General features: G+C 34.0%; 2 protein-coding genes across 4 annotated transcripts in view; one reads left to right on the top strand and one right to left on the bottom strand.

Moving 5' to 3' along the window:
* Positions 1 to 253: 253 nt before the first annotated feature.
* LOC139085984 (uncharacterized) lies at positions 254 to 1,430 on the bottom strand. Its single transcript, XM_070634237.1, has 2 exons — positions 1,277 to 1,430; positions 254 to 1,086 (listed from the first exon to the last, which is right to left on the bottom strand). Exons 1-2 carry the CDS (start codon positions 1,322 to 1,324, stop codon positions 322 to 324), a joined length of 813 nt encoding a protein of 270 aa, XP_070490338.1. The 5' UTR covers positions 1,325 to 1,430; the 3' UTR covers positions 254 to 321.
* A 7,201-nt stretch (positions 1,431 to 8,631) lies between these two features.
* LOC139086571 (uncharacterized) overlaps positions 8,632 to 25,080 on the top strand; it is a 55,185-nt gene continuing 38,736 nt past the window's right edge. Inside the window, exons 1-2 of one of the 3 annotated variants that reach the window (XM_070635067.1) lie at positions 8,632 to 8,879; positions 11,764 to 12,403. In XM_070635067.1, coding sequence (XP_070491168.1) covers positions 12,292 to 12,403 — 112 coding nt within the window. In that variant the 5' untranslated portion in view covers positions 8,632 to 8,879; positions 11,764 to 12,291. The remainder of the gene's footprint in view (positions 8,880 to 11,763; positions 12,404 to 25,080) is intronic. The other 2 variants (XM_070635059.1, XM_070635075.1) reach the window with 2 other exon arrangements.

Here is a 25,080-nt window from a genome sequence, read left to right on the forward strand (position 1 = left end):
ATGTAAATGCTTTATTTGTTAGCTTTAGTTGGTTAAATTAGAAAGTTATTAACCATTTGTAATGCTTCTGTCCTCTCAAAAATCAACAGAAAGTAGAAAATTTTGCAAATCCAAATATGAAGAATTTCCTTTCAAAGTGTTAGTGTTTGCAAAAAATCCAAATTTTTGACCGTTGTAAACTGTAACATTTATGAATTAAAATGTCTATACATCCCTGTAAATATCTTAAAATTCAGAAATAAAATAAAAATAATTTTTAATTTATAAATATGCAAAAAATAAAACATTTTATTGGATATAATTTTATATACAGGAATTAAATCACCACTTGTATTCTTCGATGCTATTAACATATTCTTCAAATTCAGGCAACAAGCTCTTAAATTGAACATTTCTGACACCACGAGATGCACGGCTAACATCATGCAAATCCTTGCAAATATCAATTTGATATTCTGCCATAGCAATCATATTAACTGCATGACTTTCGGCTGTATTTAAGCAGTTCTTGAATTTTGTATCAATTGCAGCAAGTGTTGCTCTAAATGCGTCAGTATCGACTGAATCAAACTTCAACTTATCGACAAGTTCAGCGTATGTTGAGTTTATAGCCTGTTCAATAGATTCACTGTCAACAAGTGCATTATTTCCAGCAAAACTGTGATAAACAAAGGTTGAAAGTTGGATGTAATATTTATTCAATCCATTGATGTTATCAGTAACTCCATTAGCAGCCTTGCTTGTATCAGCATAATAGTTCTTAGAGCAAAGTCCACCACTGCTACCTGTCGTACCCAAAATTGATTGCAACATCACATAAACATTGTTGCGGCAATCATCGATTGGCAAAATGTCCAATGACTCAAAGACTGGATTGTAAAGCACCAAAAGATCATCAGTATGATTTTTATAGACATTAAGCTTGTTGACCATAGTTCCACCCAAAATGCTACTGATTAAACCATTTGCAGCAAGGTAGGCTTCATCAAATTCATCCTGTAACTTTTGAGCAGCTGCTTGATGAGCTTTTGCAGTATTCATTAAAAAGTCAGGACTTAAAATGTATGACTTTGGATCTACTGCACCCTGTATGATAGATAAAATGTTAGAATGACATTAGGACAGTTGTGGGCAAGTTGTGTGACGCGGAACACTAGTGTTTTTTGGATGTGACATGAATCGCATGCCGTATACGGCTTTGATCGCGGCTTGTGACCATAGCACAACAAAGGTTGCCTACAACTGCATCAGACACATTTCATGCTGCAACACTTACCTCACAGTATGCAAAGAAAAGAGCAATAGTAATTACGAGAAGCTTCATTTTAAGGAATATAAATGCACAAATAAATCTTTACTTTAATCTGTTTCCTAGCTTTACAAAAATAAATGTAATTAAATTGCCTTGAAAGCACTTTCTCAACTAAATTCTCAAGCTTCAGTCTACATTCATTTTATACTGTGTACAGGCAATACGATAAGGCAATGACGACTCTTGTTGTTTCGTCTTTTTTCGCACAGAACAGATATTGGAAATAAATGACAATAAAATTTTATGACGAAATGTGTATTTGTGTACATTTTTCCTTCATACTAACACTTGAGGGCCAATTATTGACTTGAAGTTAATCCAATTTCAAGTGTCTTACGATCTTTGTATGCTGATAAATAATTCGGTAAAATTTGGTTTCGAGTACTTCCTTTCCTATTTAATGCATTTTCTCTTTCTTGTAGATAACTACTGTAATGTTTTATAAATAATTTAATGATCATATTTTTATTTTGTGTGTGGCTTCTCGTCTGACTTGATTAAAGGTAAATTGCTTTTTCCTTATCAGAAAATTAAACCTGGATGTAATTAAGTCTTGTTCTAGGGGTAATCCCAAAAAATATGTCATAAAACTTGATATTTTTTTCAGTAATGAATAGCGGAAGCAACAATAATTTTTGATTCTATCTAACTCAATGATGAGCAGCATATTGGCACATCTTGGTAGTCAGCTTCGACCGAAATCCCACACGGGATGCGGCTCATGTCATTTGCATGAACATTTTTTGGTGACACACAGGTTGCCCATCACTTCTGTAATTTCTAACATATTAAACCAGTGGCGGGCATCCTTTTATTTTTAGCGACATACCTTGGTGGATAGCCTCGTCTGAAACCGCAAACGGCATACTTACTTACTTACATACTTCCTTGGCTTTGGCGCTCGGGGGATCATTTCCGTGTTAAGAGATCGTCTGTAGACATCAATCTTTCGGTAACTTCTGCTATTTCGGGATCCTGATAACTCTAGAGTCCGATTTACAACATACGGCATACAGTTCATGAAATTTCCAAAAAAATTTATAGGCACACTAGTGTGCCTCAGTATATAGGTTGCCTATCATTGAACTAACCCAAAAGACAAGTAGCACACTCACAAAATTGAGCTTATTCAGGAGCATTCTTGATTTAGAACAATAACATGCATGCTTATCCTTACTCTCATGTGCACATAATATGTATAACATAGTGGCATGATCAATTAGTAAATGACTTAAGTATGTGTACTAATTTCAGAATAAACTCCTTTCAAGAGTATTGAAAAAACTATTTCTTAGTTCAATAATTGGCTGTCGGAATCAGTTCCTATACTGGATGAGTAATAGACGTTATTGCTACTGAATGACTCCTTTGTTGAATCTCTGCCAGCAAACAAAATGTCTTTAACAATAAATTATACCTTCATAGATTGTGTCAAGTTGTCAAGTTCAACAAAAACCATTTAAAAGAACTCCTGATTTAAGAAATCCTTTATTGCAAGCTATATTTAGGAAGCAAAAGTGTCTTGATAGCTTATATAGCAAGGCGTGGATCAAAAAAGTTGGTGTTGAATTTGAATTTCCGGGTTCAAATCTCACAATCAACCCTATGTAATTTTTCTGAAGTTTTGATACTTCGGATACTTAAGTTTAGCAGGTTAATGATGAAAGCATCCTGAGATGTATGAACCAGAGTTGGAAATCGGCAATCGCCTATCGGCGAAAGCCCGTCGAACATTATCTACCATCGGCAAGTAATGGTGACCGTTGACACATGCAATCGGCCGCTATCAGTGGCCAGAGACTCTTTCGACATGTAACCGGTTGTTGACACCTACTATCGGTAGTCGGCAGGCGTCATAAGCTTTTTTGGAACGGAACTAAATATATTGTATCATACCGAACAATTGAAACAAGATCTGACAATAACATTTGTTCTAAGAACTAAATAGAGCTTTCAATTGACTGCTGAACACTAAACTCTTTTAAGAAGAATGTGGGTTGTATACCTGAGCTTTATGTGTACATAACATAGATTTACGATTCATTGTGAAGTATAATATCGTTGTTATTATAATTTCTGCAAACATTGTCGCTCGATTAAAGTGAAAAATTTGAATAAAAATAGAAATAACAACAAACAATTTCTGGTCAAGTTCAACGTCGTATTAACCCTATTGTTCATCATTGTCTACACGATTTAATATCAAGTTATGTAGCGACAGGCATCCGAAAGAATATCAAATTTTCAATTTTTTTTGCCATGGCTACGAATCGATTTTCATCATCCGAGAAGAGCAAAAAGAAAGAAACATCGACCCGATTAATCTACAAGCAGCAACGACTACATATTTGACAGAATAAGAATACAATAATGAAGATTAAAAGCTTGTCATTTAATAACAACAGCAGGTTGATGCTTGGCTACTATTCATGTATTATTATACTGTTGTCTTTATGTTTATTAGTAGACTGAATGTCTAAGATAATAGAATCTTAATTTTTCATGAGCTGCTCCATAATTGTATTTAACCTACCTTGAAGGACATTATGCGCAATAAAATTGGAATGACAGAAAAAAAAAGTCTTTGAAATGTCAAGAAGATTTCTTTTATTAAAGATAACAATGTCAAATGACAGAAAACAACTTCTTATGGTAAAGCTTCCTTTAGCATTAAAGCAACCATTGAGAGATTTTTTCACTTTCATTCATTCATTATCACATAATTATTATCTGCTCATAATGAAAAGTTTCCTTTTTTGGCTTTTATAATTCGACTTTAATCCTCTCCAAAGAAAAAAAACTTTACGTCTCGCTTTTGTTCTTAATTGTCACTCCTTCATTGTTTCTCACAAGTTTCATCCCTTTAATTTATTTTAGATTCCTTTAATGAGATTTAATTAGGAATGCTAATAGGAGGGGATTCTAAACTTGTTAAAAAGAAATTCGTATGTCATTTGTGTAATGTCGGTGAGAATTGTGCTAATTCTAGTTATAATTACTTACTTGCTTCGCTGGCCGTACAGATCAGAGCTTAAGTTTGATATGATTGAAGTCGTTTCGACTCGACTCAAACGTGTTCATTTTTTGAAGAAGACTTCGAGCTCTGGTACTGATCAAATGTGATCCATGGCCTCCCTTAGTCGGCATCTGAAGGTGGTTCTATTGCAGGCTACCGCTTGCCAATTATCAATTTCAAGTGTGATACTCTGTCTCTATTCTAGTTATATCTACAGTAATCCTAGGTGGACAAAAATACGTTATTGTAACTAGTTGATAACAAGATAATGTCCAGTTGATGACTCTCTGGTGGGAATCGAACCTACGAAATTTCAAAAGAGTTATACAGATTTTCAGTCTGTTGCTTAATCATTCAGCTACAGAGGCCTTACTCTCGCACTGGTAGATTCGTCTATATATGATTCAATAATACAGATTCTACTCTGCTTAGACACCATATTCAAGAACGACACAAATGAATAAGGCGCCTCTAAATCTCTTTGATATTAAGGTGCATTGATGCACTATGTAATGCTCTTAGGAGAGAATAATAGTCAAGATCCATTTATTTGTTAAAAAGTTATCAACAAACTTAGTCTCAATCGCAAACTTTTGATGTCTCAATGTTCAAAATCTCAAAGCTCAAACATTACTTTCAAGTGCTTTATATGCGATAAAGTTAATTGTCAGTAACAGCAAGTGGTGAAATTCGAATTTAATGCCAAAATAAATGCAATGAAATGAAGTCGATAAGAAGATTTATTTCCAAAAACAGTAAGAAAAAAACGTGACACATAGTAAGAAATAATCAGGAAGATATATCTGTTTTCAATTAAAACAAGTCTCGCTGCACTTCATTGGATTGTCACATTTTTTTCGACTATCACACGAAATGGGAATGGGAGACAATAAGTAAACGTATGAAAAATGTCTTTTTTTCAAATCAGCAAGATTTTTACATCTTTACTTTACTTTATTCTTTACTTTTATTGTCTACTTTCTTGGAAGCTTTGCTTAAAACCTTTGCTGAGTAGAGTGAAATATGAAAATAATGTTCCAGATGTCCCCAAGATATTTTCTTTATTATATTTTTTCCCCCTTATCAGAATCGAAGAAATTGTTACTATATATTCACATATAGACATGCCATACATCTATGTATAATATTGAATGAGACCAAAAAAAGATAGAAAAAAAGCGCGCGTTTTATCAACCGAAAAAATGTGAAGTAATTTATTGTTCAAGAAATGAAAAATATATATTGAGAGACTATAGCTCGTGAAAATATCACGTTCCTTCTTATTGTATATTTTTTTGTACTTTCATTCTTTCATCTCAGCAGAAAATTCTCTGTACAACGATTTATCTACAAAATAATGTTGACTTTTTTCTGGCTTAATAGTCGTCTAGATGGCTTACTATGATTTTATAACCTAGAAATAAGAATAAAATTCACTTAAAATTCAAAAATTAACGTTAATTAATGAAGTTTTTGAATTTTCACGTATTTTTTTTTTTTTATATGGAAAAAGAAAGTTGCAAATTTATGCGCATTTAGATAGTATAATAAGAAAATTTTTATGCTAAGTTGCTTGCTCACTCTTATTCTATACTGCACAGTCTTTAAAATAGCAAACACAATTGTAATTAACTCAAAATAAAGAGTCAAAGTCGTCAAGTGAGAATGTAAACAAAGCATTATTTTTAAATTATAAATTACAGTTATTTCTATTTAGATTAATATCTTTAATTACACTTACCAATAGTGGCTTAATAAGATCATCAATCAATTAAAACCCGAGCGACACAAATGAAGAAAGCTCTGTCATGGAGCCTTCCGCTAAAGCTCGTGGGCTAGCTCTAACAGAAGCTAACCTAAATACGGGTGGTATCCATATAACTTGCAGAAAGAGGCGGTTTCATCTGATGATTACTCGAGCGAATTATATACTTATTTGCTTTGATGGCTGTAAAGATCAACTGTGGTCCATGGACCATGGTCGCCCTCAGATGTCGCCTAAAGCTGTTTCTATCGCCGGCTTCCGAGACTCGAGCGACATTAGTTAAAAAGGATCCGATACAGAGTTGTTAAGGTTCTGTTAAAGTTCTAAACGGAGCCCGCGTCTGTTTGGTAGCCATGTGGATATCATACGAAGGAAGCTTCTGTTTGGTGTTAGTAAAAGAGATTTAATGGAACTTATAAGCAGAGCCTTAACAACTCTGTGTCGGATCCTTGCTAAAAGCTCGTGTATTAGCTCCAACTGGAAGCAGTTTCCGTATGGCATCTTTATGACTATGTTTTTTCGCTTTCGGGATTGCGATTTCCCGGAACATCCTGATACCGAAAAACCCAGAGAAATCCCGAAAATTTCAAAAGAGAAATGGCTATGCCGCCTTATGGGCTCCGTATTTGAGCCTTATTGTAATTCGTAGCAGAGCCTTCTTCACTTGTATTGCTCGGGTATTAAAAATTGGAATCAACAAAAGCTTTAAAGCTCAATGGTGTAGCTTTTTCATTTGTGTCACTCGGTAAATGAACAAATGAGCGCCTCCAACAAGCATGAAACTAAGTTAACTACTGAAATATTCCCCTAATTTAATTTTAATGTCACAAAAAATGCGCATCAACTACGAACCCAATAAATATATCACCAACCAAATTCTTATTTATTAGACGCTATTGTTGCAGAATGATTCTCATTCTTCCCTACAACATAATACACATTGGAAGGCTTAATCAATCGTTATGTGTCATTTTACATTTCAAATATATAAATCTTCACGGCATTCAACATTAGGATAATTTCATAGTATATACATGATGAGAAAATGAGAGAACAGCGAAAGAGATACAGCGAGAAATGAAGCAGTGAAATTAGATGTCTTTACAAATAAATTTTTCACTCCCACCCAAAAAAAACCAGATTAATTCATTGGGTTAACAAGTTGAGTCATTTTTATAATATTTTTAGCTTACTCTTTGGGGCTTGTTCACTTATTATGTAACGCTTGTTGGGAAAGAAAGGGGAGGCGAAGTGGGGTTATGATTTTGTAACGGGTCAAAGGATGCTGTTCACTTTTACGTAGTAGTTTTTGGTTTTGAAGGAAAAGGGGAAATGGGGAGAGGGAGAAAGAGAGAAAGAGGAATAGGGGCAGGGAGGAATGGGGTGAGGGGAAAGGGGAAAAAGGGGGGTGGGTGAGATTTTTTAGTACGTACGCGTCAGAGGGGCTGACCACTAATTATGTAACTCGACTTTCTGAGCCATTACACTCTTCTTCTTATTCCCTTCGTAACAAATAAAATCTCAACCCACGCAATCACTTCCCATCCTCAAGAATATGTATTAGGCATTTTTTCCATAGATAATATCGGCGACAAGTGACAAAAAAACTGACAAAAGTGACAAACTTGGTCACTTAAGTTGTCTGCAACGCTGGAGAGAGGAGAGAGAATAGAAAGAGGAGAGCCGGAAGAGCGAAGAAGAGAGGGGAGAGAGAGGCGAGAGAGGGGAGGGAGGATAAATATGGGAGAGAGAGGAGAGAGAGAAGGGATAGAAAGGAGAGAAGAGAGAAAGGAGAGAAAGGAGAGAGAAGAGAGAAGAACAAGGAAGAGCGGGAAGAGCGGAATGAGCGAGGAAGATAGATGAGAAATGCAAAGGCGAGAGAAGAGAGAAGGAAACTTGAGAGGAGAGAGAGTGGAAAGAGGAGAAAAGACAGAAGAGAAGAAAGAGAAAAGAGAAGGAAGAGAGAAAGGAGAAAGAGAGGAGAGTAAGGAAGAGATAGGAGAGAGGGGAAAGAGAGGAAGAGAGGAAGAGAGGGAAGGAAGGCGAGAGAGGAGAGAGAAGGGAAAGAGAAAAGTCTCAAAAGCCGATATTTCTCGTTACATAACAACTGAACGAACTCCATTTCACACTCCACAAGACATCTCATTCTATTACTATCCACACTCTAACCAACTCCATAAAATTTTTGAGGAAATTACTAATGATGAAAATGCATCTATTCTCGAGTACTTCCTTCATATCTTGGTTTTGTCATTTCATATATGAGAGAAATATTTCCTAAAACCAAAAAAGCTCGGTCGAGAAATATTCTTTTTTTTATACATTTTATAATTCACAAAGCGTATTAAGAAAATGAAAATCCACAGCAACAACAATGTCATAAATATAAAGCATGCTGTGCTTCATACTGTACTTTCCAGTTTTCGAAAAGAAAAATTATTCCAATATCGAAGTCCTTCCAGTGCTGTTTTTGTTGCCTGTTTATATTATCTTCCATCAGACACACATTGTTAGTTCAACGTGCATCTTTCAATATAATGGACGTGATTCATTAGAAGTGTTCAGCACAGTGGTTAGCTATATAAAAAAATAAGAAAAAATTTATAAGACATATTAAGGAAGAAAAAAAGAAAAAGTTCCGTGCATATGTGAAAGGAGGAACAAAAAAGATAAATTACAACAAAGTTAAAGGTTTCCCTATTTTTATACATCCTCAATAAAGACTTTTGGTTCCCACCATATTCTCTCATGTGTGTCATGTGAGGCAGAAGGGAAGATTTGAAGTGGTGAAAAAAGATAAATCATATACATGCATTGCATACATTATCAGTGAATCATTAGTGATGTGAATATGTGAAGCACAGGGATTCTATCCAATAGATTTGCATACATACATACAAGTGACCTTTCTTTTTGATGGATTAATCCGTAACCATAAATTATTGTGAAACAGATTTGCTGGATTTTTTTTTTTTAGAGATTAGTTTTTAGACAGTTTCTGATTAATCATGGATGATGGGGAAGCTAGGATTTAGAAAAAAAAAATATAAAATTTTTCTATTTTTAGGCATGTGAGAATTCATAGTGATGAGATTTATGGACGATTAGAGCGGAAAACTGTCCAATGTTCAGATATTAATGATCTTTATGCTGGATCTTTGAAGATTTTTTATTTTTTTTATAGGATTTATTAAAAAAGTTTTTAAATTAATTTTATTAAAAATTAAGGGGATGAACTTCATTCTAGGCTGCTTGTTCCTTATTCCTAAGATCTCTTGTACTTCAATGCATTTTTTTTATTAAAAATTAAAATTAAATTTTGATATGATTAATGAAAGTTTTTGAGGAATATTGAAGAATTGAAGTTGGAAATTTATTTAAATTTGGGAAGAAGGGAATGGATGAGAAGTGGTTCTGGATAGTAAAGTACATAATTTATTACAAGTTCTGCAGTTTTATTACCATATTTTTTCAATTATTTTATTACGAGCGAAGATAATTTTTTTACAATTTTTTATCTCCAAATTTTCTTCTTCAGCGGACTCTAACTAAGGGGCGGAATTTGAAATTTATAGTGGGGGGAGGGAGGTGGGTTTGAAATTTTTTTGATATGATATCTTAAAAATTTAAGAGAACCGGGGTGTTTTTGGGGGTTTCTTGTTGGGGCTGGTTGAAGTCGACTTGACTCGACTCAAATGTACTCGACTTCAAGTCGACTCGAGTCTGTTTGGGTTTTTTTTTTGAGACGACTCAAGTCGACTCGAGTCTACTTCAAGCTCTGTCTTTCCTCCTTTAGAGCACGTTAGGAAATCCCGTAATGCTTACTTGGAGGAAACAGAGACAATTTTGTAACAGATTCCAAATTTTAGTTCTAATTCTGTTACAAAATGTTACGGTGGGGAGAAAGAGTCTTCACATGATTACTTAATTTCCAGACGTTATCTTAAGAATTATGTAATTTATACGTAACTCAAAAAATCTGCTCTTTGACCCCACCACCTTACCCTCCTACCAGGAATGTTCCATAATAATTGAACGACCTTAACCTGGTCATGCTTTTCCTACTAACTATTATCTCTAGTTACGCCACTATAAAAAAAGTCTTCAACAAAACACTCATATCCATTAACTCATGAAAGTTAACACAATCATCCACTGGCATGCTACCCAGATATCTTCCGAAAAAAAAAATCCTCACAAAAGCTTTCATGTATAAAATTTCACAAATTCCTAATGGATTAACTTTTCTATAGTTTACAAAGCAATTAAAAAAGCTTTTTTTTTCACAAATTTTTTTAGCACATCCGAGCTGAAAGCTTACAACTATTTTCATTCATTGCGTCTAAAACATTAACATACATACACAGGATATGGCTGAACTTCCAGCATATACAAAAAAAGAATCTTCTAAAAATATGATTTAACAACCTCAATGAACATTAAGAAAAAGTGTTTGTGTGTGCCTATATAATTTATGAGAAACTTTGGCAATTAAAACAGCCACAAAAGGAAGCCGAAGAAAAGACCCTCAAATGAGAGAGCGAGAGGATGTTGTACTAACAGCAACAGGGATGTAGCTAAAAATGTGGTTGGGGATGAAAAGGGAGATTTTTTCACATTAGAGAGAATTAAAGGTTTAAGGGTTAAAATGAGGGGAGTTGTGGAAAATTGGTGATTTTTTAAGGAGGTGTTGGGGGTGGGTATTGAATTTTTTTGGATAAATAGCAAAGATTAGGTGGGGATGGGGAGGTTTGTGAATTTTTTACAAAGAGGGAAGTGGGGTTTTGGGGTTAAAATGGAGGGAGCGGAGAGGAAATAGTGATTTTTTGAAGAGGGTCGGAATTGAATTTTTTTGGATGGATCTCAATGATTGAATAGGGTTGAGGGGTTCCAGAATTTTTCTCAACAGGGTGAAGTGGGGTTTGAGGGTTGAAGCAGAGGAAATTGGTGATTTTTGAAAGTTAGGAAGAGGAAGGAAGATTGAGCTTGTTTGAATGAATCTCAAAGATTAGATGGGAATATGGGGTACCTGAGAATTTTTCGCAATAGAAAGAACTGGGGTTAAAGGGTTCAAATGGAAGAGTGGAGAAAAATTAGTGATTTTTGAAAAAGGGAACGGAAGGGACTGGATTGAATTTGTTTGGATAAATCCAAAAGATTGAGTATGTGGGTGGGGCACGGGAATTTTTTTTATAAATGCGAGAAGTGGGGTTTAGGAGTCGGAATAAAGGGAGTGGTGTAAGATGAGAAAACATTGTTTTAGGGTTGGGGTTCGGATTTTTTTTTACAAAACAGGGAAGTGGTGTTCAGGAGTCAAAATGGACCGAGTTTTACTCCTAACACCTCCACATCTCTTCATTCTGAATAAACCCCTCAACAGCAATAACAATTCTAGAATTTTTTTCAAAGTGGTGTAGTGGGGAAAGTGGCAATTTAACCCCAAACTCCTCATCTTCCCCTCTTAAATCCAAAATTCACCCCTGACTCCCAAACAGCAATAATAATACTAGTTGTACTGACAGCAAATTTACATCTGTTACATAATTTTTATTTTTCCACCCATTTTCATCCACTGTGCTTCACATAAATCCTCATCACTCGCACATTATTTTTTTTCTTCTCATTTTGATTCAACAAATTCCCAAATTGGATTAATCTTTTTTTTTTTAGTAGCGTAAACGCAAATGATGTATGTTGTGATGAGTATAAAATAAAATAAAAATTTTTGTTGCACAAGAAGGAATGATATGCTACATAAAAACAAGTAATAACAAGCAGCAGTAGCAAGGAACAGTAATAGAACCAGAAGCAAATGAATTTACATAAAGTTGTGAATGAACTGAAAGAAATACTAAAATAAATGAAATGTGTAGCTTGTATAAATAACAAAAAAAGAGGAATATAGTCATAGTTGAATGTGATACACTAAGAATAAAGGAAGTCTCAACGATCGATGTTATGAAATTTAATGTTCCATAAGAATGTGCACATGATATAATATGAAATCATCATTATCCATATACATAATATAAAAAATATATACAGCATATAGATACAGTTATATGACTAAGTGAACTAAGGATCAAATGTTAAATGATATATAAATAATAGCGAGAAGAATAAGCAATAAATGAGTATAATATAGTTGTTAATAGCAGTGAATAAGTCCAATGATTACTGTCGTAACGGAATTAAATTATGCGGATGCTTACTGACCTCTTGTGCAGTCAAATTACATCGAGTATCATCAAGTGTGTCTTAAAATGTTGGATTATGCTTTTGATTGTCGGGTGCCCTACACATAATAACGGTAATTGTTCTATTTCCTATCGCTAAATTCTCATAGAACTTAGTCCTTATCATCCTTACACTTCTGTTGACTTTATATTTTTTTTTCAATCTCATTTCGAAAAGAGTGTATCATGGGATTCGATGGAATATGATATTTTATTAGTCGTCTACAAGCTTTGCCAAGTTTTGCTTTTGAAGGTTATTTTCTTTTTGTTTTTGATTCTTTGACTTATTTTGTAACGGTTTTCAAAAAATTGAATTTTTACCGAATTTCCAAAATTCAAATTTATACCGGTTTTGAAAAATTCAAAATTTTGACAGATTTTTAAGAAAATAAATTTTTTTTACCTATTTTAAAAAATCAAAATTCGTCAAAAACTAACGTTTTTCAAACATTTAAAATTTCTCCCGATTTTCAAGAGTTCTGCATTTTTACCATTTTTTTGATTTTCCAAATTTTCACCGGTTTTCAAAAATTGGAAAATTTTGAATTTCCAAAATTTCAAATTTTTTTACTATTTTGAAAAATTCAAAATTTTTAACAGTTTTCAAAAGTTCAAAATTATCAAAAATTCTCAAAAATTTCAAATTTTCAGTTTTCCAAAATTCAAAAAAAATTTCGGTTTTCAAAATTCACATTCTTTTCCTGATTTTCAAAATTTCGAAGTTTTTAACAATTTTCAAAAATTCAAAATCATCAGTTTTTAAAATTCGATTCTTAACCAGTTTTCAAAAATTTAAAATTTTCCCAGTTTTTAAAAATTCAAAAAAATTTTAACGATTTTTATGAGTTCAAAATATTTAACGATTTTTGAAAATTTGAATTGTTTTTGCTAAAACGACTTTATTTACAAAATTAAATCAATTTTAAAAACTCTGAAAATCAAACCAAATTCTTCATAACTCTGCATGCTGAATACATTATCAGATAGTAAATATTCCGCACTATACTATACAGCCAAAGCGAGAAAACTATTTTACTTAACTTAATTTAAATATCAAAATCTCAAATCCATAAATCTCTAAATGAAAAACCAAGAAAATTCAATTACTATAAGTGCGTTCCGTACCAAAACAATTGAAATAAATTTCAAAAAATATTTTTTCGACAATTGCTATAAATCCAGCAGCAATTTTTTCCCTTTTTCTTCCGACAATACCCAATATTAAATTGCCTGAATTTTTCTATAAAGCGTTACGAATGGAAAAATAATGTAAATTGAGTTTTTTTGTGCCATCTTTCTTCAGCACATTCAAGTACATTTCACTCTCACTCCAGTCGTCGTCGTCTTGAGGACTTGTCGTCTTTGCCTTTATATTTGGTATATAAAAAAACAACAGAAAAAGGCAAATTATGTTCGCAATTATGGAAATGAAGTGGTCTCTTCTCACTATACATGCCCATTAAAGATTCATTCTGTTTGCTGTAGCCTATTTGATTGCAAACAATATAGCAACAACCATCAATGCCGTACCTACTTTTAATAATAATCATAAGTGTCTAGTGTTTACCATAAAAAGGACAATTTTTTAAAGTACAATTTGAGGCATTTCTATCCTCATTTTATGTCCCTTTTGTTACTGCTTATTCTTTTATCTACCACAAAATGCCAGCCCCGACTTGTCTTTATACTCTTCAAGTGCTTATTCTTTTATGTCAAAACCTCTTTTTTTTTTCTTCATTCTCTACTGCATCCTATCGTCTTCTCATTTTTCATATTTCTATTTTTTTTTATTCAGCATGAATGAATGAATGATGATGTACATACATACCAGAGTGTGGCATTCTCAAAAATCAGACTATTGTCATTTCAAGTATTGTCCGTTATTATTTGAATGAAAAAGCGGGGATAAAAACTATGTTTTTAAAAATTAAATGACCGTTGAAATTTTTTAAAATCAATAAATACGTTACAAACAAAAAATCAATATTTATTTGAATTCTGATGCATGTAGCTGTTTTCTTGCAAATGAGCAATGATATCAATGATCATTTGAGTCTTAAGTTCATGGAATTTCATGAAAATAAATAATAATTTTTAAAAAATATTTTTTGTCGTTAAAATTCAAATTTTTTTTTCACCGTTACTTTTATTTTTCTTCGTAACGGAAATTTGGAGTTCAAAATATTCGAATTTTTTCGACAATCTAATGTCGAAAAATTCAAATTTTTTTACCGTTATTTTTATTTTATTTTTCTTCGTAACGGAAATTTGTAGTTTAAAATAAGTTGAGTTTGAAATATTCGAATTTTTCGACAATCTAATGTCAGACAGCCACACTCTGATGTATACACCAACCAACCAACCATCATCATCATCGTCATATAAAGAACTTTTCTTTATACACTTCCTTTTTATTTTTATTCATACATGAACGTTGACATGTTCATTTTTCCCATCATATACTATGCGTTATGTAATTGCAACTGAATGATGATGCATAAAAATAATACAGAAGAGACATAAGAAATTGTCGTCAGAGTATTTTTAATTATAACTGAAAGCATCACAAAGACAGAGATTGTTTATTTTTTGTTGTTGGAACTGACGAAAGTTCTGGGTGAATTTTTTATATGAATAGATGCATGAATGGTTTTATTATTTATGTATAATCCTACTGTGTAACATCAAACGGTTGAATGATGTTTTGTGCTTTTAGTGATGTGCTGGATGTGGAGCTATTGACTTATGATAAGCAACATGTATGTCGGATAGAGATCCCCTTCCATCCTCTATATAAATGATATGCCATTTTTTTTAGGGAAATGGACATTTCTGGATTGTTCAGACGTCTGCATGCATTAAGGATAGATCATGCAGATGTAACGCGATAAGCTGCATGCAAAAATCCACCATTAGAGTTACTGGGCCAATCTACATTCGTTAAAGTCAATGCAAAGACTCGCGTTAGATTCAAATGTTTGGTAATTCCTGCATAATGGAGTAAAATAACTTCATTATCAGGATTATAGTATGTATCTCGTTGTCATGAAAGACACAAATGAATGAACATCAAATGGAAGTTCTTTTTGCGCCACAGTGGGAAAGTCAAATGAGCGCTAAACGGAGGCTGTTTTCATGTGGTGTTGATAATTGTATCCATGATGGAGAGGCTTAATTGCTGTATGTCCTTCTTCATTTGTGTCGCTCAAGTGTGTATGACGTGCAACATAAGGCTTCAATGGAGAGTTCCTGATGCTGGATCTCCAATGACTTCTTGGGAAGCCTCGGATTCAGTCTTGAGAATTTGTCGAGACAGAGACTTCGGGAATCCTAAAGCTTAACGTGATAGCCATTTGAAGTTCAGAGTGCATTTGAATTCAGTTTTAATTCCGTATGGAGTCCTAAATTAAGTTCGTCACCAGAAATCAAAAATGTCCAAAAATTCATCATTTTAAAGAAAATAAAAGCGAAATTTCTAAAGTCCCGAAAAGCGACCTCTTTGATAAGCTTGTGGTCCTAACTCTGACTGACAAACAGAACCGCTTCTAGGTACCGAAATTTTCTGTACCATGAAAACATGATATTTGCCTGTTATGGTATTTGACTTCTTCTCCAATGATTCCAATTCCCGATTGAAAAAAAAAAATCATTAGAACTAGTCGATGGTAAGTTAAAATCCATTTAGGGGCCGTTCACTTATTACGTTCGCTTTTTAGGGGGGAGGGGTTGGGGTCTACGATTTTGTAACAGCCTAACCCAATGGAAATTTTGTAACGAGGGGGTCTAGAAATTCGTTTTTTTGCGTAACGTAATAAGTGAACGGCCCTTTAATGACTGCACTGCTCATCAGTCAGATGAACTAGTTTGACTGTCCATCAACTACTTCAGTGGTTGGCAACCTGAGTGCTGCCCAATTTTTTTAGAAATGCCATGAACCGTTTATCATGTGCCGTTTTTCGCTTACCACGAAGGTGTCCCACGAAAAATTTTGCAATTCACTTAACTGGTTAGACTGTATTTTTGTCCTCTCGGAATTACTGTATACCATGAATTTGAGGATATAGTGGTTGATTACACCTCATTCACAATTAATTGTATGAAACAAGATATGCAACATTTAATACAGAAAACCAGAAGGGCGAAGAGCTATAAAATCACATTTTCCGATGATCCTCATTTGTGTAGAAGCTTCTCAAAGCTCATCAATGGAACAAAAGAGGAATTAAATGAGTAATTTCGTCTATAAACCACAATCCTTTCAAAACACATGTCATAATTAACAAAATATCATGTCAATTGTGCCTCTATTTTCAATCCGCAATTCAGGCAATAGCTGAAAGCTTCTAATTTATATTAAGATCTCAAGCATGCATACATAATTTTAATTGAAAATCCACAAAGTGAATAAATTTCATTTCAAAATTTACGACTTTACAATAGTATTAAATCATTTAATTTTGATTCATTATCGTTTTAATTGAACTGCATACATGATAATTATTACGTATTAAATGGCAATGGTTGTTGAGTGTAATTCATTTGAATTAATTTCCCTCAATTTTTTGTAATTTTATTCTTATTGTGTACGGTTGGATGAATACACTTTGATGGTAATTATGGTAGCTGCTGTGGGTATTGTTATTAAGGCCAGAGTATGGACTCTGATTTTATATGAAGTCATGTCGACGTTGAGCTTTAGGACTGATTTCTTCGGTGGTGATACGGTGGGATAACGTAAGGAGTAAATGCATCATTTGAACTATCTTACATTGTCCCCCCCAATACCTTACATTCGCCTGAAGATGAATTTATTGCTGGCTACCACTTGCCAATTACCAATTCCAAATATGATACTATTTCTATCAACAGCTTCTTTCCATGTGTTATCATTGGTACGGCGCAATGTTACACCTGTACCGTGACAAGGTATGGTACGACATATGTACAGTACAGATATAACATCTTACCATCCATACCAGGTGTAACTATACCAGATTGTATCGTATTGCCCCACCATCCGAGAAATCAGTCCCTGGTATGACAAAATGGTATGCCTGTACCGTACTAATGGTAAACCAGCGATGTACCACCGTATTTGATATCCGTACCACTGGATTTGAAAATAACGTAAATCGACACTTTGGATATAAAATTGAGTTTTGCTATTGCTAAATATTTAAAAGAAGTACTGAGTAACATGCATTTAGTTATTAGAACTGACAAGTTTTGTTATGTAGCTTCAGATACTCTATGTCAGTGGTGGTCAGGTTGTGACACAATGCTGCGACATACTAGTTTGCCACCACAAATGTTTGGAAATGCCATGAATTGTATGTCTCGGGCAATAAGGTGTGTCGGGAGCATTAAAAAGTTGCCCATCTTTACCATACATAGAATAGTCTACAGATATGTATGCTTTATAAATAATAATTTGACCAGAAGTCAGAGTCGACTTGAACTCACTGCAGATTGCTAAAAACTGATTAAAATTTACACTAATTTTTTTTCTGCAAGCACTTGTGAAGTATAACATTTCATAGAAAATTTCTAATAGTCCGAAAAAAAATTAGGGATCGGTCAAGAAAGTCTTCATTTCCTACATTTTAGATGCATAGTCCAGAATATAACAAACAGTTCGACTAAGGCTGCATAGGTACCTGCATTTTTGGACGAATTCTACAAAAAAATTCAATTTCTATTCAATTTTAGCATATTTTTCATTTTCAACATTGCCTCAAACTTTACCTGAAATCATATCCAATTCCATTTAAATTGTCTGCTTCCATCCCACCTCGGGATTTATCACAATTTAATTCCATTTCAATGAATGTCTACCGTTATTTCTCAGTAGACTTTACGCCTGAACTTCCAAATACAATTCCAATTGTGACTTTCAATCACAAAAAATATGAAAAACAAAGCATTTTCTTCATCATTGACTGAAGTGTAAATGACAGATTGAAAAATATTTCAACAAAAAAAAATGTTTGCCTTTATTGTCACTCAGCTTTTATACATTTTTTTTGTGAGAGGTAAATGGAGCACAATAATGGATATGAAACAAAAAATTTAATATTAAATGATGCATAAAAATGATACAATTCCTTTCTTTATAGCTACTTTTTATTTAATATTTTGCATAATTCGCAATAATCAGGCATAAAATGAAGACAACTCTCTGTCGACATGATAAAAGAAAAATATTGGAATTTTCTACCTGGATAAGTGTAACTGTGGCTGGTTGAATTGTAGTGATTTTAGGGTTTTTGAGGCAAATAATCTGGAGTTTTGCTGCTTTTTCACCAGTTCTTGCTTGTATGAATTGAAAATCAATGTTTTTGTCTTGAATCACAGTGTTTAGAGAGTAAGGGTAAATGAGAGTAAGGACTGATTTGAAGGAACCACAATATTCAAATTGCTATGTACTCGAACAGTGCAATGTATTCACCAATGCAAAGTTATGTCGCTGTATCAACGGCAATACACGAAGTTACTCTATCTGTCTGCAGCATTGTTTCGTTTGGATAACTTCCTGAAATCTAACTACAATCAGCTTAGTGTTAAGTATTTCAGCTACATAGTACGTATGCTTTTATACACTATAATTGCATTGTCTCGCTATATACTTACTTACTTACTTCGCTGGTCGTACAGATCAGTTTTGATCCTAACCTCCCACAGGAGTCGCCTGAAGCTGGTTCTATCGCTGGCTACCACTTGCCAATTTCTGATACCAAGTGCATTACTATCTCTATCGACAGCTTCCTTCCAAGAATTCTTTGGGTGTCCAAGGGCTCTTTTACCGTCTCGCTATAGAAAATCCAACAGTCAAGTTTTGCCCAGTAATCTGCCATTTCCATGCAGCACAAATGATCATCCATTTGGTATCATTATGGATGCCATACTGTAACGGCTTCCATTTGGTGTCAATAATCGAGCTTTGGAGGAGGTTCTGGAAGCTCTTTCATTTGAGTTACTCTGCACAAAAGCGCCAAGATGGCAGTAATCTAAGAACCAAGTAGCAACCAATTTTAGAATTTGATAATTATCGCTAATTTCTTTCAAAACATACTGTCTTCTTGGTTACAACATTTCAATGTGTACTTACCGTACCAACTGAATAGCCCTTTAATTGATGAAGCTAATGAATGGTTTAACGAGATGACTTTACGGCCTCTGTAGTCAGAAAGCCATTATGTCATCGTTAATTACACATCAAAAGAAGATAAATGGCAACCATATAAAGGCGGTTCCATTTGTTTATAAAATTATTCGTGACAGGGATTTAAATGATCCACAATGGACCTTTTTTCATTTTTGACGCTCGGACTGAATGTCAACAAAACCAATTGAGATTTACATTTGATTCCTATGATTAGAATTTCCAAAAATAATTCAGTTTAAAACTTCCCAAAACTTTGTCAATTAAAGCATCGATCCGAAACTAAAATATTCATGCTATCCACCCTCATTCAATGCCTTATCAAAATAATAATTCAAACTTTATAAATATATAAATCCCAAAGTTAATCATACTCATCAATCATTGTTTCAGTAATCCTCTTTTCTCCTTAACTTCCTTCAAATATTATGAAAATAGATAACCAGATCCTTGAACTTTATGCTCTACTTTTTGACCTAAAACATTTTTAAGAGATAGCAAGTTAAAACTGAAAAAGTTTTTCACGCTTTGATTTTTATCACTTCCATTATCAAGCCATTTACATAATATAGGGGCTGACTTGGTTGCTGCAATCACTAAATTATAGAAAATTCACAACAAAAAAAAAGTCAAATGACATTGAAAATATCAACGTCTACAAACTTTCCACTTAGTTCCATAACTTTGCATCAACTTGTAGTACTTGAGCTGCTACTCTCTCTTTTTTTATTGCCAACATAAGAATTTAATACTTTAAGTAAAAGCACAAACGTTTTTATGTGAGACATCAAGAATGCTTAACGCTAACTGAATGTTGCATAACAACTTCACATAATTTTCAATCTTTATGGGAAAGAAAGTGAGGATATATGAGCAATGAAAACAGATTTTTTTTTGCTTCCGTTTTATTGCTCTTTGTGGTTCATTCGGATGGGAAAAAAAGGTGGCTTTTTTGTAGTTTGCTGTAAGCTTTTGTATGCTGACTGTTTCGCAACTGGTTGAAGGTTTTGATGAGTTCTTTGTTCCAAGTTTTGTACATTCGAAGGAAATGTCCAAGATTTCAAAGTAAGCAGAGTTTTGAGAGTCCGAAGTAAAATTTCTAGCTGTCGGAACCAATACTTGGATCAGAGTCAGGTCTAAACTTTGACACAATTAGATTTCTTTACATTATTATTGAATTTCTATTTCAGTCCAAATTTAGTTAACAATAAATTTATAAGGTAATATTCCCGAACAGGACAGCATGTACTCATTGGTCAGCGGCGTATTAATGAGAGAGAAGGTGCTGAGGGTTTAAAATCCCCAATTTTGTGATACAAGTTATTCATTTTGTTTGGATTTTTAGAGAAAAAAATCCCAAAATCCTCTAATTTTTTGCATTCCAAACCAAAAACAACCCCTCTCTCTCTCAAACTTTTATCTGCCTAGTGTACCGCTACGTCACTGTATTGATGGTAAAACACAAATTTTTCGCATCGTGACTATTCGTCCGCATCGTGACTATTGATTTTGACACACCTTTACAATGAAAATTACTGTTCATCATATTGTGAAGCAAGCATTTGTAGCTCTTGTAGTGAATTTTCGCGTTGCACTTCAAGTTTGTGTCCTTCCTCCTTGTCATGTTGCCCAGTCAATGTTGCTCATAGGATGTCTTGATCTCATAGATTAAGCAGTTGATTTAAACGATTAAAAAAGTACAAATTTGGAAATGGCTGAATTCGAACCGACGACCTTCGAGTTTTCACACCCAATTTGAGCTAAGTACTTGCCAATTACTCGAAAGAGTAATTTCAAATTCAAAGAGTGACCTCATTATACCCAAGAATTTTAGGTTTCTATATCTCAAAGAAAATACGTCCACATCACTAGTTAGCTACATCATATTTCTCATACTTGCCCCATATTCAAGCACTACCTTAAAAATATGCGTAAAGAAGGGTAAAAAAATTCATAAACCACAAAAATTCTCAAATTTCCATTTTTTTTACTTCCTACATTTCCTCAAAAAATTCTCATCCTTGTCGATGACATGATTTAAACTTTTTCAATAAAAGTTTTTCGATTAATATATGTCGAAGGGTGAGAAGAATGACGTGAAGCGTTAAGAGAAAAATCAATGGATAAACTGACCTCTGATAACCGCATGCGATGTGTTCGGATTTTTACTTTTTGTGTGTGGGAATCAATTCGTTCATTCAATTTTTGGCACTTAATAAGATTCGGATCAATGTGATTTGATATTGATGATAATTTAATAGAAATTTATTGAGGATTTTCATGGATTTTTTGTGAATAAACTTTGTATTTTTAGTCATACCACATTGAAGATTCATGTCAGCATGTGGGATGCTTACCCGAGCGGCATTTTTTGGCAATGACAGCTATGTGGCAGCCTTCACACTGCCTTGCCATGTATAAGGCTGCCATAAGGCACTGCCATATATGTTCGCCTTGTGGCTGTCATATAATTGCCTTGTGATTGCCTTTTGCTTGCCTTATGATTGCCTTGTACGATTGCCTCATGGTCACCTCGTGGTGGCCATATGACCGCCTTGTGTCTGCCATGTGACCGCCTTTAATAGCAATAAAGCAACAGTTTTTCCATGCGTTCTTCATTCGAGTTTTAACTTTCAAAGTGTCAACATCGCTGAAGAATAAAAATGGTTAAATAATAAATCTGGATCAATTTTTGGACCTAACAAGGCACGAAAACATTGAATTGGAACAGGAAATTGATGTAAGTAATAAATGAAATTATGTGAAAATGTGAAAGACAAGAAAATATATGTGAAATTTTGATAAACAGTGGAAAAGTGAAATTTAAGACAATTGTTGTCAATTAATTGAGTGTACATGATACAAAGACCAATCACCCCATTAAAAAAAGAACTTATAGTGAATAGAAATCAAAATTACAAAGATTTTACTTATGATTTAGCCAAATCAATCATCGCCCTGTGACTGCCTTGTGACTGCCATATGACCACCGTCAACAACGCGTGTTTTTAAATTGAGAGGTAACATTTAAAGAATAAAGAGATTAGAAAATTGAAGGTATGTATCTATTTTTGTACCATTTTATGCTCAAAAAATATTAAACTTAACGCATTTTCATTTCAGGTCGAGTTCATATGAAAAATTATTCTGGCGATATTTGTTTGTTTCGTGATGCTGTCAATTTTCGGAGTTTTAAGGATTTAAGGAGTGAACGAAAAGTTGGATGAAGCCAGTAATTTCATGCACGCAGAAAACCGTATAATTCATGATGACAAAAATAATAAAGTAATAAATAAAATGTGAAAATTATATTATTGATTTAATAAAGAGAAAATTATTACCTAAATGAAAAATAAAATTTAAATTATGTCTTATTATAACAGTTTTATTACAGATTTCAGAAGGCAGTAACAAGGCAGGCAGACGGCAATTTCAAGGCAGCGCCGTTATATTACCTTCCTGACCGCCGCATAAGCGCCTTTATGTCACCGCCACGGCGATCAAAAGGCAAGGCAATCTAACGGCAATGGCGGTTGTGTGGCAGCCGCTCAAGCGGATAAATCGACATCTGGGGGCGCCATCAAGGCAGAAAGGCAGTCGTATGGCGAAAATCGTTTTGCCTTGACCCAAGGCAGTCGGCAGCCGGCAGCGCCGCATGACCGCCATTTGGTTACCACAGATACGGTTGATGCCGCTCGGGTTAACAAAAATAACTGGAATTCCATGTTTAAATATTTGCTCATACAAAATGTTGACTTAGTATACATTGAAATTTGGCATTTTACTTTATTTATTATCAAGAAGTTGAAAGGAGAAGAAATATTTTGTGTCAAAACAAAAAGGATTCGCGTAAATTCCTCACAAGCATCTGCAAAAATTCGCTCTCATGCAAAAGTTTTACATGACGTACATGATGAAGACATGAAAAAATTTAAACTTTTTAATGTTTTGTTATTTCGAAAGAATCTTTAAATTCACCTGAAGAAATTTACGAATTTGGAAGCTTCTTACTTCATGTCTTTAGCTAAATCCCGAGCGATACACTTGAACATGGCCTTATCAGCCGTCTCCTCACAACCTTCACAGACTCTCTCAACAGAGCCTTGACAGACTCTCTCTCTCTCTACAAGAGCCTTGACAGACTCTCTCTACAAGAGCCTTGACAGACTCTCTCTACAAGAGCCTTGACAGACTCTCTCTACAAGAGCCTTGACAGACTCTCTCTACAAGAGCCTTGACAGACTCTCTCTACAAGAGCCTTGACAGACTCTCTTTCTACAGAGCCTTGACACTCTCAATAGAGCCTTGACAGACTCTTTACAAAACCTTGACAGACACTTCAAATCGTTGACATACTGCTCTCGGCTTCAAATCTTCTTTTGGAGACAACAGGCAGTAAACTGCAGGCACTACTGAGTGCTGTGGTTTAGGCAAGACAGTCTGAAGCACCCTCAATTGTCAAGCAATCATTAGCCACGAGACGCCCAAGCACAAACTCTAGATCTCAATGATCTGAATAGCTAAAGGTTTGTTTTCTTATTTCATGTCACTATGGAATCTCCATGGGAATGTTCACAAAAAAAGAAGATCATACCTGTAGAGTCTGTGCTTCATTATCCACGAGACTTCAGAACCAAAGGTTAAAAGTTCAAAATTATTCAAAAAATTTGAGAAAATAAGCATAAAAATATGAATTTTGCTTGATATTATTAAATTTAATATGTAAGACATTGTTGTGACTTCTTAATTTCATTGAAGCATATAAGTTAGCACGAGGAGGAATACATAATTCTTGTAATGAAATCATATTTTTGAAGGTATTCCTCACAACTTTTTGAATTGAAATTGTCAACAAATAATTCATTTTAGGTATTAAATTATAAAATTTTCTTTCAATTTTGTTATTTTTGGGGATGCTTTAACTTCTTAATTCAGTTTTGAATCAGGGATTCTCACAGTCTCGGCTTGAATTCCGAGTGATACAAATGAAGAAGGCTACATCAAGGAGTTTGAAAGGCTCGGGTAAACCTCGTTATTGATACCGATACCGAGATCGGGTCTAAGATTGAGACTTCAAGGGAAATATTTGAAGCCTTGGTTTCAAAAAATATTGAGTCTAAGAAGTCTTAGTCTCGGCTTCGAGAACGCTTACTTACTTACTTTGACTCTGTCATTTGGTTTGTACAAATTCTCTATCAGCCCGTTGATCTGATATTCTTTCATCAGTATTCTAAACCAAGAAGCTTTTGGAGCTCCTAAACACCATTTCCTTTGCGGATTCTCACTAAGAGCTGTGGAAACTTGTGTTGTTGTCCCAGAAATCAAAGTTGCAAAACAGGAATCTGTGACCGGCAAAAATCGACCAATTTCTTGATAATCTGTATGGATTTGTAAGAAAAACATTCTTATTTTAAAGGATATGTCCTATCCATATAGACACGAAAACTTTCAGCATCGACTTATGCAATTTCAAAAATATTTCAATTTAAAAATTTCAAAACCACAAAGAATTTAATAACATCGATAAATAAATTTGTCATACGATAAAAATCTGTAAAGCCATAAAAAAGTTCGCAAAAGCTCTTAAGA

The sequence above is a fragment of the Chironomus tepperi genome, unplaced genomic scaffold (genome assembly GCF_022539635.2).
Source record: "Chironomus tepperi strain 1889 unplaced genomic scaffold, CSIRO-AGI_Ctep_v1 contig_9, whole genome shotgun sequence".
NCBI lineage: Eukaryota > Metazoa > Arthropoda > Insecta > Diptera > Chironomidae > Chironomus > Chironomus tepperi.

Bases quoted from the DNA above. Each gene is read 5' to 3' on its own strand.
- LOC139085984 (XM_070634237.1), bottom strand. From the start codon at position 1,324: ATGAAGCTTCTCGTAATTACTATTGCTCTTTTCTTTGCATACTGTGAG. The intron at 1,087-1,276 runs GTAAGTGTTGCA...TCTATCATACAG, and splicing joins TTTTCTTTGCATACTGTGAG to GGTGCAGTAGATCCAAAGTC.